Below are 17,498 nucleotides of genomic sequence, written 5' to 3' on the forward strand. Positions count from 1 at the left end.
AAAGGGTTACGAGGAAGACGATAAAGAGCCTTCGGTATACTTAGGAGATCGTTAAGAGGGCTAGTAACTACTAAGAGCGTATTACTAATAGCCTTTAGAAGGTATATAAAGGTATAGAACGGAAGGGTAGGCAGATAGTACTAGGCTCTCGTCGTTACTTCAAATTCGGAAGGAGGTATATCTACTTCGAAGAGTACTTTCTCGGGCTAAAATCGTAGTGTCCGCTACGATAGGTGTATTTCAAGGCTCGTATTAATAAGGTGCTATACCGTATAATCGATAGCGAGGGTGCTAAGAGCGACAATAAGATTATTATTATTAATTAGGTATAGAATTAGTCGAAGAATAGTATTCGAGCTTGCTATCGCGCCTATAAAGATTGCGTTATATTAGCCCTCGGGGTCTAGCTAAGCCTAATCGGAAAGCGTCGCTTAGCACGGACGGCAAGGTCTGTCCGGCTTAGCCGTACGCTAGCAAACTCAAATCTCGACTTTTATTATTTAATTCAAGACAGCTATACCTTCGAGATGCGAGATAACCTCCGTAAGATATATAAACTAACTTAGAAAGTGCTAGAAAATTATATAAATACCTAGGCATCGAGACGGGAAAGCGACCTACTAGATCGGATACTATTCCGTAAAGATTCGAGCGATCTAAGCGATATTCTAACCTCCGAAGCTAATAAGCCGCCGTCTCTAATACTAGACGATAGCTTATTCCTTTAGTCTACCTCGTAGTCCTCGAATATAGTACAATCGATAGCGATAGCGACACCGATACCGATACCGACACTCGCCGAGTTAAGAAAGAGAAGGAAAGGTAGGAACCGCCTAGATCCGGCGTTGTAGGAGTATACGAGAGCACTAAAGGATAGTAAGCCTTTAAAAGTAGATAGAGGCAGGTATAAGGCATTCTACTATAGATACTATAACGATAACGACCCTAACCGGTACGCCTCTAATTCTAGTAACGCGCCTTAGTACCTAGCTAAGAAGCACTTTATCTTTGTCGGCATTAAGAAACGGAAGCTCGAAGGCAATTATTAATAGAAGAAACAGACACAGATTGACCTCTCGGCGCTATAGAAGAAGTAAGGCATTATTAACTCGGACAAGACTATTAATATCCTATAAGGAGCCGCCGATAAAGACAAGTTTAGGTACGCTCTCGCTCGCTATACTACGGCTAGTAGCATTCCTTACAACGCACTAGTTACGAAGGAATTTAGAGACCTAATATTAGCGGTTAATCCTTACGTAGAAAGCGTGCTTCTAAAGAGCTATACCTTACTATATCCTCGTATTCTATATAACTTCGAGAGCTAGCGAGAACGAGTTAAGATAGTACTATTAGAAGCACTTAGCTGTCTTCACTTCTATACTAATATATAGAAGTTATAGCACGGCTACAAGTTCTTCTAGGCGATTAATTGCTAGTACATTAATCTACGCGGTCAACTAGTCTAAATACTACTAGATTTGCTATAACTTCCGCCTAGTTCTTATACTAGTAACTTCCTTGCCGAGAGCGTCTTACCTTGCTTCTTAACCTTCGAGATTGCTAATAGTAGGCTTAGCTAGATAACGACTAATAGCGGCTCTAACAATAATACCCTTTGTCTTACTATTAAGCGCTTTATAGACTCGTAAGGCTACTCGTAGAAGAACCGCCGCCTCCGCTATATTAGTTGTATTCTTAATCGTGTAACTATAGCCTTTATGTTTGCTAAGGACGCAGAGGCCGCTAAAAGTAAGGAATTTGATTAAACAGTGCTTAGCAACGACAGCGACAATATCTCTATATCGAGGTAGCTCGATATAGACGTAGAGTGCTTCGTCAAACAAGGACTATTATAACGGCTATTTACACTCGCTAAGCTTCTACGGAAGAACGACTATAATAATATCTTCTAAGAGGTCTGTAAAGCCTAGCTACAACTGCTATATACAGTGCTAAAGATCCCCGGTAAAACACGCTAGAATAGTTAGCTTCTAATAATAGAAGAGGCTATTCAAACAAGGCCGATTTTAAACACCTTCTTCGATAGAATGCCGCACCTACGCGAGTTTAGCCTATCCGAGGACGATTGGAAGGTGCTAGCTTATATACGGAGGTTTCTTAGTCCCTTTAAAGAGGTTACTCTTCGGCTATAAGGCTACACTATTACATTCGATATATATTAAGAGTCTATAGAATACCTAAGAAGCTACTTTATACGCTTAGCTAGCGAGAACGCTTACCGGACGGTCCTTATTAGGTCTATTAATATAGCAAGGACGCTATTCGACAAGTACTATATCCTTAACTAAAAGAGCCCTCTCTACGTTACTATAGTATTGCTATATCTAAGCCGACGACTTGCCTAGCTTAGAGGCCGCTCCGCAGTAGACATAGATACTACCTTATTACAGTCTATAGCGCTTTAGAAGGACTATAAGATACGCTTCGGAAATAGCCGTTAACTACTAGCTACGCTATAGCGCTTATTTAAAGGACTATCGGACCTCGAGCGCTAGCAAATTGAGTCTTAAACTAACCTAGTTGCTACTAATAATAACCCCTTCGAAGCCTTCATTTATACTAGTCTAATAGCACTACTACTAGTTAGCGAGAAGCCTATTCTTATAAGCCCTATTAACTAGTAGGTTTAATAGCGGAAGACCTACGATCTAGCACTATAGCAACTGGCTATTAATACATTGTTAGCCTTCGCTATATCCGCTAAGTTAGAGAGGACCTTTAGTATAAGCCGCCGTACTACTAGATAGGACTGTATACGTATAAGTAGCGACTATATTCGTATAAATAAGTGCTCGAAGAACTAGACAAGAATAGGGGTTGCTAAGGTACTATTAGAACTAGCTACACTAGAAGAGGTAGAAGAAGGGCTATTACTAGCCTTATATTTAGTCTTAGGTGCTAGCAACAACGACGACGGCTTATAAATCTATCTCCTTCTTAACCCTAAGCATTACTAGGTACTAATTATATAATTACGTGACTATGAATACTAATTATTCACTTATTATTAACTATGATTGTGATTATAGGCGCTGACTAGTGAGTACTTAGTATTTAACAACTATGAGCATAGCAGTACACCGACACCGACCCCATTCTTTCGCGAGAGCCGCGTATGCTTCACGAGGACTGCCGGTAGAATGGATAGGAATGCGTCTGTGGCAGTATTGAATGCTCCCATACCGTACTGATAGTTGGTCTGAATACTGCTCTTGTTAGTACCTTGGTTCACGGCATCATGTCAGAGAGAGAAAAACGAACGTTGGGTGCCAGCAGTACTCGTCGTACTTGAGTTGCTTCTCAAATGTCCAGAATGTGTCCAAGTTCGTTCCGCATTGGGCAAAGAATACTACGACTCCAACAACGTTGACAATCAGCTGAAACAGGATGATACAGTATATCGGCCAAGTCTTCACACGGGAATCAGTCTTTGTCAGGAAGAGTAGAGTGCAGCAGAAACTGATTCGTCCGAGCATTGGACTTAGGAAGCCGAAAAGTAGAGACCAGACTCCGCACTTCATGGTTTGCTCCAGCGTTTCCAGCCCATATATCGTGAAGATGTCGATGATATGATGTCCAAATTTGTATTTTATCGCAAGCTGGATCATGATCGCATGCGCAAGGCCGCATAGCTGAAGATGTTAGCCGATGTCGCGAGAGTCGTTCACTTTGCGCGGCTCGTATTGGACTCACGACGGCCAGGACCATCAACACGTCGTCAGCAAAAAGCCGACGTGCTGTGAGCCATTTGGTATAAAGCCGAAGAACAACGACTAGAATCGAGACCCCAAGCAGGACCCATGTTACCCGCTCCATTAATGGTCCCTGGGAGGCATTGGGTGCAGAAACTGCGGATTTTATCACTCTGCCGACTGTGGTCGAGGCCATGGGTCCAGCCGGCAGCCAAAGCCCGTTGTCGACATTTGCGTTTCAGAGCGACATCCGATTGAGGCACTGGAAAAATCGAGAGGAATGAGGGAGGGAGGACAGTGAGAGTCAAACTTGCTAAAAATGCCATAGCGCAACGCGGCAGCCACGAACCGATCATGCAACGATGATCTGGCTATCAGGATACAGAGTCTACAGTACGCACATGAGAGTGAAAGCGCTAAATTCCCCAATCCTGGACTTCATGGTTCGTAACAAATCAGAAATGTCAGATTCTACTGGCCGCTGGTATCCACTTTCACTCCGATGCGTCGAGACGCTGTATGCCGACATGCCGATGCCCTTCAGTCAGGACTGCCGACAGCGATTCGAGCGCCGGTGGCATTAACCTGTGACCGCCGGGCCTGCAGATGTGGAGGGAGCGAGGATTGAGACTGCTCGGCCCGGTCAAGTCGACTACGGACTAATTACGGATGATGAAATATGATCTATGCTATATCGCTAGTAGATCAGTTACCGCACTTGAGCAGTCGTAAACGAGAGCTCTCGGTTGGTTGATGTATCGGGAGAAGCGTCTGCTTCTCAGTATGTATACTCGCAAGCTGGACTCGGGCTTTGATCGCCAGGCAATTATTCTTGTAAAGCCAGGAGACATGCGCGGACGAGTACGCATTGAATAAACTGCGTCCCCATCCTCCTCAGATATTTATACACTCTGCGTCAGCGCTGTCTTCATGGTCGTTGCCCTTCGCGCACAGCGTGCTTAGATCAAAACTTCAAGTGAACTATGTTGGGAAAATGGGGGCCAAGACTAGCAATGGTCTGAAATGCCGCTCATGGCAGCAGGTTAATCTATGATTCCTTAGCTAGTATTTCGCTACGCATGGAAAGAGGATACTTCTCGTGGCCTTGCAGCCATGGCGGACTTCCAGCACTCAATGCGGACTGGTGTCTGTAAAGGACGTGATCTTGTCCACTCGCCAACCCGTGTTGCTAGCCATGCATAGGAACTGGACCACGTCCTCAAAGCATGTCAAAGAGCTTCGCATCTGTAAAACGATGCCCTCGTTGTCGCGCAAGGAGAGTCCTACTGAATCCATTTCATCCTCTGCTTGCTAGGCTTGCCCCAAGATCATCTTTAAGCATCCGTACTTACTGATTGTAGTAGAATGCTGTGCGAAGGTCTTCAATCCTCAGGATCGTCAGTCTTGCCGAAATTCCATTTCGTCCGCACCTGATCTTTCGTCATCGGCTTTCCAGAACCTGTGAATCCAACCTGGTAGCAAGTCAGTAGATGTCTCGGGGAAGAGCGAGCCCTAGAGACTTACCTTGGCGCCTGGTAAGTCAGGAGTGCGAAATTGGCTGTCCTTTTTCAATTTCGTTGACCCGCCGACAGCAGGCTTCTTGGGGCCTGACTTTTGCCAGTCGTTCCAACTGCTCTTTCCCTTCTCGAGCGCTTTCTGCCCCTTGAGCTTCTTCGGCGCGGGAGCCATGCGCGTGGGACCATCACTGACCTTGCTAGGTTCTTTCTTCTGCAAAGCTGTCGTGTCTATCAAAGGTGCGGCGGAGATGACTGTGGCATGCGAGGTGGCCTTTGGCGAGACCGGAGGTGGTGGAGGCGGTATCGCATTAGTGGGCACAGGTGTACTATCGGCTTTTCGTTTCTTCATGTTCTCAACAGGCCGCACCTCGTGCTTCCGCTTCTGCTCCTTCTCATTGTAGCCAGTAAATTTGACACTGTAAACAGGATCTGAGGAGCTACCAGTTTTGGCAACTATTGTCGCGGGATACCATTGCCTGTCGGCGGAATACTTGGCCTGGACCGAGTCGCCGACATTGAAAGTGACACGAGTCTCTTCTGGCGGTGGTGGAGGTGGATCGACGGCGGATGTCTGAAATTTGGGGTGCTTGCTCATGTCATATTTGGGAGGCAGATGGCCGGGCGGCGGTGGAGGGGCGGCAGTTTGTGATGTATTTGCTGCTGAAATTTGGGCTTTGAGGTGTGCAATCTGTGCTTCGAAGGTGGGAATCAGGTCGCGCGCGTCGTTGTCGTCAGGATCCATTTCCAAAGCCATGGTGCACGTGTTCAGCCCATCTTCAGCTTCTGCGAGCTCCTGCTCGAGTTGCGCAAGATCGCTCATCGTGGTCGCAGCCAACAGCGGTAGACCTGCAGCGATGCAGAGATGGGCTGCAATTGCTCTAGTTATGGTCCGGTGTACGCGATCTGGAATCTGGATGTGGATGTGGATGTTGGCTGCGCACGTGCGAACCTCGCCTCGCAACAGAGTTGAAGATCTATCTTCTTGGCAAACTCTAAAATGTCCCCTCGATGACCAGACGACTTCACGTGCGGGCATTTCACTTAATTCCGACGAGCGGCGAGGACAAGGACAAGCCAGGCCAGGCCATGCCATGCCTCCGCAAATAATGATGCATTGCATTGCACTCGATTGCAGCGTCTATTCACAGTCGATACCAGACAATCAACGATACCTCATGGGGTGTGTGCAGTGGACGTCAAAGCTATGCGACTTGGGGGGCCTCCGCTGGATTTATCAGCATGCCATCAGCGAGGCGCGGCAGCTGTACGCTTCGAAGAACCAACAACCTTTGCGGTGCTGCAGCGTTTCTCGCCTTACCACGAAATCCTGGTCGCATTGTCTGCTGTCTTCCAATCATCCGTTTGACCACTGTTCGTCTCGTTTTCGTGTGCAGCGTAGCGTGCTGCGCTCTCTGCCCTTTGCCTGCCGCCGACGCCGACGCTGTGGCAGAAGAGAGAGTAGCCCGTGATAAGCTCGGCCATCACGACCGTCTCAGGCCACTTTCGCCATCGTCCTGCTGCCAGCAGTTTCTCTCCGACATCCTGTCACGACTGCTCCGCTCCGCTCCGCTCCGCCACCGCTGCCACCCCGAGCGGGCGCATCATAGTCTGAGCAGTGCATAGGCTGAGAATCGAGGTATGCCCTTTGCAACAGTCCAGCCCGCCAGCCCCAGTCCATGCAATGGAACGCACAGCTTCGGTGGGGTTGATCGCCTTGCTCCATCCCGAGTGAGGCTACTGCGCATCCGCCGCACCATAATCCTCCGTCCAGACTCACCAGGCCCCGTCAATCTCACGCTCTCCCTTGTTCCTTCGTCTCCTCTTTGACAATTGCTGACCAGCAGCCTTAGCCACTCCGTCCAGATCGATGGCCGGTCGCCTAACAAAGCCAAAAGAACAACCCGCTCCGTACTTGTCCTCCAATCAGCAGGACCTCCTCCTCGCCGCATTGAACTCGCAAGCCCGTAGCCAAGGCCAAAGCACGTCGGTCGGCGACGGCCTGTTGAAAAGATCACGCTCGGACCCCTCAGCCGCAGCTCAAACGGACACCATGAGCGGTGCCAATGGTACGCTCTTCATGAGCCCGCAAGATGCGGCGCTCGACAACTTCGACATCAATTACACCCCAGACGTGGATTACCTTGATGGGGACAATTTCGAGTTCGAAAATGCCGATCTGGGCGGAGAAATGATCGGCGCGTTGCCAGGAAGCGGCTCTGGCGACGACTCTCAAGTCAGCAATGGCGATGGCCACGAGAAGCGCAAGAGTCCAGACGAGAATGGAGGTGCTGCAGAAGGCGACACAAAGAGACAGGAAACAGAAGAAGGCGAGAAAGGCGCCAAGAAGCCCGGCAGGAAACCGCTCACCACGGAACCGACAACAGTAAGTACTTCGCAGCAGCAATTCCCAATGCGCAGCCTAACTCTTTCTAGAAACGAAAAGCGCAAAATCGTGCGGCACAGCGCGCTTTCCGTGAACGTAAGGAGAAACATTTGAAGGATCTGGAGACGAAAGTCACCGAGCTGTCAAAAGCTCAGGAAGCTGACAAGCACGAGAACGGGCTGCTGAAGGCCCAAGTGGAACGCTTGCAGACTGAATTGCGTGAATATCGCAAGCGGCTTTCCTTGAACAGTGGCGCTCTCCGCGGATCACCGCCACTCAATGCTGTCGGTGTACAACATCGCAGCAACAGCGCTGGGTCGTACAATGGAGGCTTTCAGTTCGACTTCCCAAAATTTGGTGGCCTCCCTGGAAGTGCGTTGTTCGGAAACCAGAACCTCTCCACCGGCAACAGCCCCATTAACAAGGCTTCTGGCAACACTGCTCCAGCTATGACTCAGTCGCCAACCAGTCTCAATGGACATCGGAACTCTCTGTCGCAGGGGCAAAACTCGCGCCAGAACAGCATGGGTCGAAGCATGAGCCCTCAAAGTCTTCAAGGCAACGGATCCAGTGTGACAAGCCCTGCGCAAATGACCAACAGTGATGCAACGTTTGCGCCGTACAGCACCAACAACAATATGCATGGCTTTGCCAGCACACTTCCACAAATGAACAATGATGGTTTTGGAGACCTGTTCAGCCCGAGCATTCTCAAGGGCGCCAACTCGGACGAGTATTTCGGTGGCTCCAAACTCAACACAACCGCTTCGTCGGTTTCCAACCTCGACAACGGCGGCGACAGTACTGCTGGACTGAATCGCGTGTTCCAATTCAATGGTGGTAGCATTAGCGATAGCACGTCCCCGAGCGCCAGCTCGTCCAGCCAATGGAATGCAAATGGCAACAGCTCTTGTGGCACATCTCCTGAGCCTTCTCACGACAGCCCTGCGCTCAAGGACAATAAGGAGAAGCCTGCAGAGAATTTCTGCGACAAGATAAACCCCAACAAACAACAGACGAACATTTCTCATGTTGCGAAAACAGACTACAGTTCGCAGACGGGTCTCAATTCCATGTTTGGGTTTCCGAACAACGACTACAATGTTCCGTCTCTCAATAGCTTTGATCCGGTACTTTTTGGCGATTACCGAGACAGCAACGACGCCATTGTCGGAGCTGGTGGTGATTTCACAGGCGGTTTCTTCGACGATGCATTAAATCCGTCATCTTTTGATATGGGCTCTCCTAGCAATCTTTTTGGCATTCTTCAATCGCCACAACAGACACAAAGCTCGTTGGCTGTAAGCAAGTCACCGGTAAACGCATCCACGCCGAGCAGGACTTTGATGGCAGAGATTGAGAAGACTCGTGACGGAGACAATGACGAGCACCTGGTTTCCGCTCAGCCGCGGAAGAAGCCTGCGGATGGCAAATACGTCAGCTGCAATAGCATCTGGAACCAGCTTCAATCGAATCCTGATTTCCAGGAGGGCAAGTTCGATCTAGATGGCTTGTGCTCAGAGCTTCGTGCGAAGGCAAAGTGCTCCGAGTCTGGCGTGATGGTTGATCAGGATCATGTGGAGGCTGCTCTCAAGAAGCTTGGCCAAAAGAATGAAGCTGGTAAGCCATTTGAAGTTCCATCTCTGATGTTTGAGCAGGACAGCTGGTGAGTCTGTCAAATATCGGTTGATCGCACAACAATGTTTACTGACACCATCTGAAGGGATAAAATTATGAGAAAGCTCCAGAATGGACCTCGCGCATGAATGGCGTCTCAGCAGATGGGCACGGAGATGTGAACTTATGAAAAGGAAAGGGCTCCGAGCTCAGATTGAATGGCTACTGCAGTACATTCGCGTATCACGACTTGCTACATTATGGTTGGAACGGGAGTTGATGGGCAGGATTTCGCAAAACGCGGCACGAAAGGATTAGATACGGCGAGGCCAGTTTTGATTTGATGATGGCGGACAAGCTGTATGTTACAGATGAGAAATAACGACTTGACTCCCAAGCATTTCCAAGAATGGTGAAACCACTGTGCGCTTGCGAACTGTTGGATGCGTGGCTCATTGCGCCAAGGCTTAGCTTATATCCTGTTGTCCCTGGCAACCTCAGCATCGAAACACGGCATCATGCACATTCCATGTGAGCGATGAATTGATTGACCGCAGACGCCGCTGCAGGCAAGATGCCGAGTTCGTCACAGTATCGTGATCAACGCGATAGCCCTGCTCGCCGACAACGAAGACGGAGAACACATCATCGCACAGACAGCAATGGCGAGTTGCTCGGTCGGTTCGAGGAGCGGGAGAGAGACCGAGACCTCACGCCGCCCAGCAGCCCCACCAAACACAGAAGTCGCAACCCAGACAGAGACAGAGATCGTGAGCGTGAGCGTGATCGATCCAGACCACGGCGCAGTCATCGCGAGCATAGAAGGAGTTCGCGAGCGCCCGACAGCGAATATACCAAGAGTTCGAGTACTGCGCTGAGCTCAGGGCAGCTTGCTCAGCTCGATAAGCTCAACCAGAAGCTGGGATGGAACGAATACGACAGCATTCCGCAGGCACCGAGGCGGCCGTACGATGAAGGTGTCAGATCCGAGTATGACAATGAACGAGAGCGAGAACGTGAGCAACGAGAGCTTGAGCGTGAAAGACGCCGCCAAGAGCACAAAGAGCGGAAACGGCGGCGCAGGGAAGATGAAAGAGCGGCAGCCCTAGCACTTGGACCTGATGAACAGAGCTTGGCATATGAACATCCGAGTAATTACGAGCGTAGAAGAGAACGCAGAGATGGAAAGCAACGCCGTGTAGCGAGTGGCCAGGCGCTAGAACGTGGCGGCGGAAGACCTCGCGGCATTGGCGGTACTTATCACAGCGACAAGGAGGAATACTCTGAAGATATCCGGCGACGTGATGGCGACAGTAGTACCGATCCATACTATCTTGACCTCGACGAAGCAGAGAAGAGGAAGAAGCGACGCAAGAAAATATTCATTGGAGTCGGCGTTTTAATACTTCTGCTGGCCATCGTAATCCCTGTGGCTGTGGTTGTCTCCAAGAAGAACGGTGGAGACAACACTGGCAGCACCGGAGGAGCAGGCGACAATTCGACCAAGCCGGCAAATTCCAACCTGGATGGCATTTCAGAAGACAGCATACCGCAGCAGTACCAAGGAACGAGCTTGGACCCCTTCACCTGGTACGATACGGAAGATTTCAATGTGACTTTCACCTCGACATTGGTGGGAGGGTTACCTATCATGGGACTGAACAGTACATGGGACGACAGTAAGCGCGCAAATGATAATGTGCCACCACTGAACGAGGACTTCGCCTACGGTACTATGCCTGTTCGAGGAGTAAACTTGGGTGGTTGGCTCAGCATTGAGCCCTTCATTACACCTTCATTTTTCTCCAAATTTACAACTCACGACAATGTTGTGGATGAATGGACGCTTTGCGAGAAGCTTGGGCCGACCACTGCCAAAAGCACTCTCGAGCAGCATTACTCGTCGTGGGTGAAGGAATCTACATTCGCAGACATTCAGGCAGCTGGATTTGACCACGTCCGCATCCCATTCTCTTACTGGGCCGTGATCACTTACGATGGAGACCCATATGTTGGCAATGTCTCGTGGCGGTACCTGCTCCGCGGTATAGAATGGGCGCGCAAATATGGCCTACGAATCAATCTGGACTTACATGGAGCCCCAGGATCGCAGAATGGCTGGAACCATTCAGGCCGTCAAGGCGAAATTGGTTGGCTGAATGGAACAGATGGCACGCTAAATGGCGACCGCACCATTGCAATTCACAAACAGCTTTCGGAGTTTTTCACCCGGCCGCGATACAAGAATATCGTGACCATGTATGGTCTGGTCAATGAGCCTCGCATGGTCGAGCTCGATCAGAGCACAGTCCTAGCATGGACGAGTAAGGCTGTGGAAGCAGTACAAGCGAACAATTTCACGGGCATTGTCGTGTTTGGTGATGGTTTCATGGGCCTCGACAACTGGCAGGGCAAGCTGACGGGCCAAAAGAACCTACTCCTTGATGTCCACCAGTATGTCATTTTCAACGTAGAACAGATCGTTCTCAATCACCACGACAAAATTAACTTTGCCTGTGGAGGATGGACTGCTCAAGCGCGACGATCTCAGGACACAACAACAGGATTCGGACCAACGCTTTGTGGTGAATGGTCACAAGCCGACACCGACTGCGCGAAATACCTAAATAACGTTGGGGTTGGATCGCGGTGGGAAGGCACACTGAACATGGTGTCGACGCCTGGAGGGAGCATTGACGGTAGTGTATTGACACCGACTTGTCCAACGAAGAACAGTGCCCGATGCTCCTGCGATGGTGCAAATGCCGACCCCTCAGGCTACTCCGATGGGTACAAGCAATGGCTGCTCATGTTTGCCGAGGCGCAAATGCACTCCTTCGAGCAAGGTTGGGGATGGTTCTACTGGACGTGGCAGACAGAAAGTGCAGCACAGTGGAGTTATAAGAGCGGGCTTGCCAATGGCATTATGCCACAGAAGGCATATTCGAGAAGCTTCAATTGCTCGAGCAATATTCCTGATTTCAGCAACTTGCCCGAGTACTATTAGAATGAGCCTTAGACAGCATAGCGTTGGTGCATGGGTTGCGTCGGTGCACATATTGACGGGATTGGACAGCGATTGCGTCGCTATGCATTTGATGATGAACGATTTGGGTACTCGGAGCTGCTGGTGGACATATCATCAATTTTAATGATGAGTGTAGCAAGCAAAACGAAGGACAAGTGCATGGAGCCTTGGTGATTGGCATTGTGACGACTGACCAAGCAATCTTGGACCTTTTTTGCTTATTTTCTAAAATGTCACCCGCGGATGCAGTCAGTCCCCACGAATTCCTGCACAGGTCATGCGAAGGATCAACGAATGGAAGGCAATGGTGAAGTGCGCTCTCGACAAACAGGCTTATGTCAAAACCATTCACGAGCCACTGCCTTATCTTCAGACTGACGTCTACACAGTAATAGGATATGTGGGGATCGGCGTGGCAAGCTTTCAGCATGGCATAGTTCTAGTTTGACCAGTCTGCGAGTGGAAACGTTCGGCACTACTTGTCTTCCCGTGCCTTCTGGATCGTCCTTGGGGTCCTATAGTTCCCGAGAAATGATGGAGAGGACGAATGAGTAGGCAGAAAACAGGTGGCCGCGGCTGACTGGACTGGAGCATGTTGTGCAGAATGGCGTTCAAAGGGTCTTTTTGAAGCGCCAGTGTTCACGCATAGTCGAAAGGTTCAATGGATTAGTGATATACATACGCACTACCGCATTTCCTTCTCAGGACTGCGCTTCATTCTTGACTTGCTGTGCTCTGCTGTCCCTTGGTGAGAGCACACACGCCGGCACGATTACAATCTCTCTTTCTGATCTTGGAAGCACGCGACGTAAGAACAAGAGGGACTTTAGACAGCGAGGAAACGGAGGAAGATTAGCGGAAGGGAAAGGAGACTGCAAGCAGGATGACGTCTGCTTCTTCGAGGACATCAGCACATGCTGAACGACCGAGGATATGCGGTCGTGGAGGAGCTGGGAACATGCGTATGTCATCGAGCAGTATAACAAGGCTTAGACACAGGTACTCACAGTTGGTTGTAGACACTCCTTCCGAGATCAAAGCGGCTGATGAGTACGAGTCTCGTCTTACAGCGCAGCTCACTAGCTTGCACTCGCACGAAATAGAACAAGGTCGGCCAAGTGGATTTTGCACAATGCCGCGGACTGACGAATGGACGGACAGTGATGAGGCAAAAACGACGGAGAGGCTCGATATTCTCGTTCCGATGCAAAGCCAGCTCGAAGAGCAGTTCTTCTTCAATCATTGACAAGCTCTTCCGACGATGTCCTTCGAGCGTCTCATCAATGAGCGCCGAAAGTGCGGTCGCTATTGAGGGTGTGGAAAGTGCTTCGCCGATGGAGCCTTCGATGTCGAACGAGCGCTCGTGGAATCCTGCAGAGTAGTCGGTTTGGCGCGGCAATGATACCCATTTGCATCCTCTTGGGCAGGTGCGTCATTCTTGATCTGTGACTGCGATAGAAGTACCAATGGAGCCATTCATTCATTGTACACGAAGACGGCAAGAGGAAAGCTGAAGTTCAACCGGCCTGTCCGTGCAGCCGGAAAGCAGGGGGTCACCCTGTACGCGTCTTCTCACGCGCGCACCGTCGCTTCCCGTCGCCAGTCGCCAGCCACATGGCATGAAACACGGAGCACGGCAGGAGTGGCGATCATGTGCGACTCGAAGCACACGATGGAAGAGGCGGGCGAGAATGTTGAGGAGATGTCACAGATTATGGGGTATTGGTACGTCGGATGGCGTGATGCACTGCAAGAGCGCGGCAGATGAGACGGAGCGAAGCGAGAGCAAGAGCATTTTCTTCCTGGACAGGCTGGGAGTGATGCCTCGTGTGGCACTCGTGCACGATTGCTGCCACAACACCGGCGCCGTTCTTTCTCTCCCAGAACAACCAGGCAGGCTATCGCTTCATCGATTCGCTGCATTCACGCTCTATCTTCACCTGGTCCAGCAGACTGTCGACCACGGAAAATGCTCTGCGCCGATCCTCCAAATAGATCCCCAATGCGGAAAGCCACACTCCTTGCTTGCTTGCCACGTCTTGGTGACAACGTTGAACGAATCTCTCCACGTTGTGTAACTTGCACCGCAGCGTCTGGTCCACGGCTCTGCGGCGTCAGTCACCAGGTGTCTCGAAGACGCAAGCTCGCCCGCGGAGTCCGCCATTTTCGTGAAAACTGTCGCTTCCCGTTGTCGTCGCCTCATCCTACTACCACAAGTCGTTCTGACTCGACTCTGCCGTCCGTCCGTTCGTTCTTAAACTTCCCCTTGCCGCCAAAGACCGCCGTCAATCGGGCCATGTACGAGCTGGACGTGGAAAAGCGTTGATGTCCATTCTGCAAACAGAGCGCAGAACGAGAATGCAGATTCCACCTGTGGAAGTCATCCGAAAATGGCCAAAAGCAAACTACGACAATCCCACTACGCGAGGAGACGCACTTCTGGTGCTGATGATCTGTTTTAGCATTTTGGTGGGCTTGGCCATCGCCGGCCGCTTTTACTCGCGCTTGGTGGTGAAAAACTGGTTTGGATGGGATGATGGAGCAATCATAGTTGCTTTTATTTTCGTAAGTGAGTCGATGCCTTGTTCTCCGCGCCTTCGTATCTGACCTCCTGCAGACCATCGCGTTGAATGTAATTGTGATACTGGCCAATCGCCAGTTTGGGTGGAATCGCCATATATGGGACGTCAAACCGACCATGTACGTACCGAACACCCACGAAAGGATGATGTTGCTAATAAGCGGTGCCCAGGATCCAGGATGCGAACATAGCCGCCTTTACAGCCAAATTGCTGTTTGTGGGCGCCTCGACTTTCACGCGGATAAGTTTGATATGTTTCTACTACAGGCTGGTTCGCGACAGTGGCATTGCATGGTTTGCACACGTGCTCCATGCCAGTATGGCCTTCGCTGTGGGACTTGGATTGGCCTTCACGTTCGTTGGCGTGTTCCTTTGCATGTCAGTATTATGCTCCGCCAGAGAACTGTCGACCATGCTGATCAGATGCCAGACCGGTTCAAGCGTACTGGATCTACCCGCCCATGGCCAATTACCACTGCCTGAATGAAGGAACGGTGACTCTTACCATCGGTATCTTCAATTGCTGTGCTGACTTGCTCACCACCATTCTGCCGATCCCTCTTGTGTGGCGACTTCAGATGGCTCTGAGACAACGCATTGGTATATCCCTCCTTTTGAGTCTGGGTTTCATCGTCACTATCGCTGGCGCTCTACGGACATACTTTATTTGGCAGTCATTGATAGGTACTTGGGACACGACATGGTGAGTAGTTTCGGCAACCGCACAGAATATTTGATAACAGAATAGGTACTCATACCCCCTATGGATTTGTGCTGCTATTGAGATTGACATTGCTGTCGTAAGTTGAGTAGCGCAATCAGCAGAGCGTCAAGAGCTTACAGTCGCTCCAGATATGCGCTTGTGCGCCGGCTCTCAAGCCATTATTGCATAAACCCATCTCTCGAGTGACTTCGAAGCTATCCGACAAGCTCTCCTTCAAGAGTTCTAGAGGGTCCTCACGATCTCGAGCCGCCTCCCGTGGCACACTGACATCCAGCGTGGGAAAGTCCAAGTCTTCTCTCTTTTTTGGCACTCCTTTGCGGAAGTCGCCCGCTGACAGCGTCTGGGACGGCGACGATGAGTATGGCATGCTGGAAACGCTTCCTTCTCATCAGGACAAGAACACAGGGGTCTCTGCTACTGCAACCGCATCTCACGGAGAGGACGACATCACACCGTGGTCGATCACTGAGCCTCCGGGAAGCAAGCCAGTACGCAAGCCAACACTTGAGATCATGAAACGGCAATCAGTCGAGATGTCAGTTGATCACGCAGTTGACAGAATTTCGGTCGATCGACGACGTGACGAAGCTTTTGGCATGAAATAACATGAGGCGTATAGGTTAGCATTGTAATAGCACGTTGACGCAACAGTGGTTGTAGGTGGGCATAGGGGAAGATACCCAGGGTGGTGGGATGGACATGTTGTACACAGAAGTGTTTACTTGAGGACTGCATCTGGTAGAGGTCGGCAACGCTTAGGACGGAAAGGAACGAAAGCATCTATTAGTAGCTAAAAGTTTCGAACGTTTTCAAAACTTCTATCTGTGTAGCTGCGATCTCAATGCCTCTCCCGGCTCCTGTGATCCCGATGAAGCATTCTCTTCATGCCAATCATGCAACGTAAAACTCATGCCGCCACCTGCTTCTCAAGCGTGGACAGCCCAGTAATTGGGTATCATCTAGTTCTTCACACCGGAGCTAGGATCGTTCTTCGGGTAGCCGTAATCCTTGCCCGTGGTGTCTTCGAGACCGGCCTTGTTCTTGCTGCCCTGGGCCACGGCATCATTTGGAAGACCACTCAATCCCTCCGCTGCCTCACGGCCAACACCGTGTCCTTGCACGTTGCCATGGGTGGAGTGTGGGTCTGCTCGTGTCGCACTCTCGCCAGTTGCGGGCTCACGAAGAGCTGAGTTGCCGTGAGAGAAGGCGCCGCTGGTGCTGCCGGATCCAACGTTGACCGTTCGGGCGTCGGCGCTGTTGAAGTCGGAGGCTGATGGTGGCTGATCTGGGAGTGGGAGGTTTGCTTTACGCTCTGCAATGATTTCGGCCTTGTTCTTGTCTGCGGAATCGACGATGGACTGGCGATGGCTGTTAGGATCAAGAATCGCAACGACATTTCGGTGGACTCATGGCTTACCTGAAGGCCTGCAGCAGTCGAGTCGGCGGGGATGTCACCGCCATGGATCTTGCCCTCGCGCTGTTCGGCCTTGCGGACGTCCTCCTTGGTGAGGTGGTATGCTTGCTCGGTGCCAGACATGATGATTGTGTAGTGGGAAGGTGACTCTAAGTGATTGTGAGCCAACGATTGGTTCGAGCTTCTCTTCAATGGTTCCCTTGGATAGACTTACGTGTGGGTGATTTGATGTATTGAAGGTGCGATTGAAGCTGAAGTTGTATGCAGAAGTCGGTGCTGTTGGCCTGTTGATTCTTCCTGTTCCTGAGCACCTCTGCACACTTGCATTTTAAAAGCTCGTGTGCCTCAAGTCGAGCGCGTCCCCACCATCCATCGTCATTCTGTTGTCACAAGCAAAGCACGGCTCACCAAAGTGCTGTGCATCGTTTTGACGCAATCGCCCTGCAGGGGTTTGACGCGCCTGAATCAAACATTTGATTGGCTTGACTTCAATCGGGATCCCCTGCCGCTTTTCGGCA

The 17,498-nt window shown here is 50.5% G+C and overlaps 8 protein-coding genes across 8 annotated transcripts; 4 read left to right on the plus strand and 4 right to left on the minus strand.

Annotated features, from left to right (window-relative positions):
* Positions 1-3,260: 3,260 nt before the first annotated feature.
* MYCFIDRAFT_169957 (uncharacterized protein) lies at positions 3,261-3,632 on the minus strand (the record flags this gene model as incomplete). Its single annotated transcript, XM_007923219.1, has 1 exon — positions 3,261-3,632. The coding sequence occupies one exon, from the start codon at positions 3,630-3,632 to the stop codon at positions 3,261-3,263; it is 372 nt and encodes a 123-aa protein (XP_007921410.1).
* Positions 3,633-3,662: 30 nt separating this feature from the next.
* Positions 3,663-4,399, plus strand: MYCFIDRAFT_169958 (uncharacterized protein; the record flags this gene model as incomplete). The annotated part of the gene is made up of 7 exons (XM_007923220.1): positions 3,663-3,763; positions 3,802-3,914; positions 3,959-4,013; positions 4,045-4,159; positions 4,185-4,233; positions 4,261-4,290; positions 4,323-4,399. The coding sequence occupies 7 exons, from the start codon at positions 3,663-3,665 to the stop codon at positions 4,397-4,399; spliced, it is 540 nt and encodes a 179-aa protein (XP_007921411.1).
* A 729-nt stretch (positions 4,400-5,128) lies between these two features.
* On the minus strand, positions 5,129-6,047 carry MYCFIDRAFT_100636 (uncharacterized protein; the record flags this gene model as incomplete). The annotated part of the gene is made up of 2 exons (XM_007923221.1): positions 5,129-5,188; positions 5,241-6,047. Coding segments are annotated over 2 exons (867 nt in total), but the record flags the coding sequence as incomplete, so codon positions are not given.
* Positions 6,048-6,419: 372 nt separating this feature from the next.
* Positions 6,420-7,166, minus strand: MYCFIDRAFT_209777 (uncharacterized protein). Its single transcript, XM_007923223.1, has one exon. The coding sequence runs from the start codon at positions 6,954-6,956 to the stop codon at positions 6,726-6,728; it is 231 nt and encodes a 76-aa protein (XP_007921414.1). The 5' UTR covers positions 6,957-7,166; the 3' UTR covers positions 6,420-6,725.
* On the plus strand, positions 6,420-9,286 carry MYCFIDRAFT_201498 (uncharacterized protein; the record flags this gene model as incomplete). Its single annotated transcript, XM_007923222.1, has 2 exons — positions 6,420-7,616; positions 7,667-9,286. Exons 1-2 carry the CDS (start codon positions 7,101-7,103, stop codon positions 9,284-9,286), a joined length of 2,136 nt encoding a protein of 711 aa, XP_007921413.1. The 5' UTR covers positions 6,420-7,100.
* Positions 9,287-10,884: 1,598 nt separating this feature from the next.
* On the plus strand, positions 10,885-12,240 carry MYCFIDRAFT_76154 (glycoside hydrolase family 5 protein; the record flags this gene model as incomplete). The annotated part of the gene is made up of 1 exon (XM_007922247.1): positions 10,885-12,240. One exon carries the CDS (start codon positions 10,885-10,887, stop codon positions 12,238-12,240), a length of 1,356 nt encoding a protein of 451 aa, XP_007920438.1.
* A 1,664-nt stretch (positions 12,241-13,904) lies between these two features.
* Positions 13,905-16,401, plus strand: MYCFIDRAFT_48511 (uncharacterized protein). The gene is made up of 6 exons (XM_007921849.1): positions 13,905-14,826; positions 14,879-14,961; positions 15,014-15,220; positions 15,273-15,545; positions 15,591-15,642; positions 15,695-16,401. Exons 1-6 carry the CDS (start codon positions 14,587-14,589, stop codon positions 16,169-16,171), a joined length of 1,332 nt encoding a protein of 443 aa, XP_007920040.1. The 5' UTR covers positions 13,905-14,586; the 3' UTR covers positions 16,172-16,401.
* On the minus strand, positions 15,591-17,347 carry MYCFIDRAFT_213247 (uncharacterized protein). The gene is made up of 4 exons (XM_007923224.1): positions 17,195-17,347; positions 16,984-17,129; positions 15,695-16,924; positions 15,591-15,642 (listed from the first exon to the last, which is right to left on the minus strand). Exons 2-3 carry the CDS (start codon positions 17,101-17,103, stop codon positions 16,526-16,528), a joined length of 519 nt encoding a protein of 172 aa, XP_007921415.1. The 5' UTR covers positions 17,104-17,129; positions 17,195-17,347; the 3' UTR covers positions 15,591-15,642; positions 15,695-16,525.
* Positions 17,348-17,498: the final 151 nt, after the last annotated feature.

Source organism: Pseudocercospora fijiensis (assembly GCF_000340215.1).
Source record: "Pseudocercospora fijiensis CIRAD86 unplaced genomic scaffold MYCFIscaffold_1, whole genome shotgun sequence".
Lineage (NCBI taxonomy): Eukaryota > Fungi > Ascomycota > Dothideomycetes > Mycosphaerellales > Mycosphaerellaceae > Pseudocercospora > Pseudocercospora fijiensis.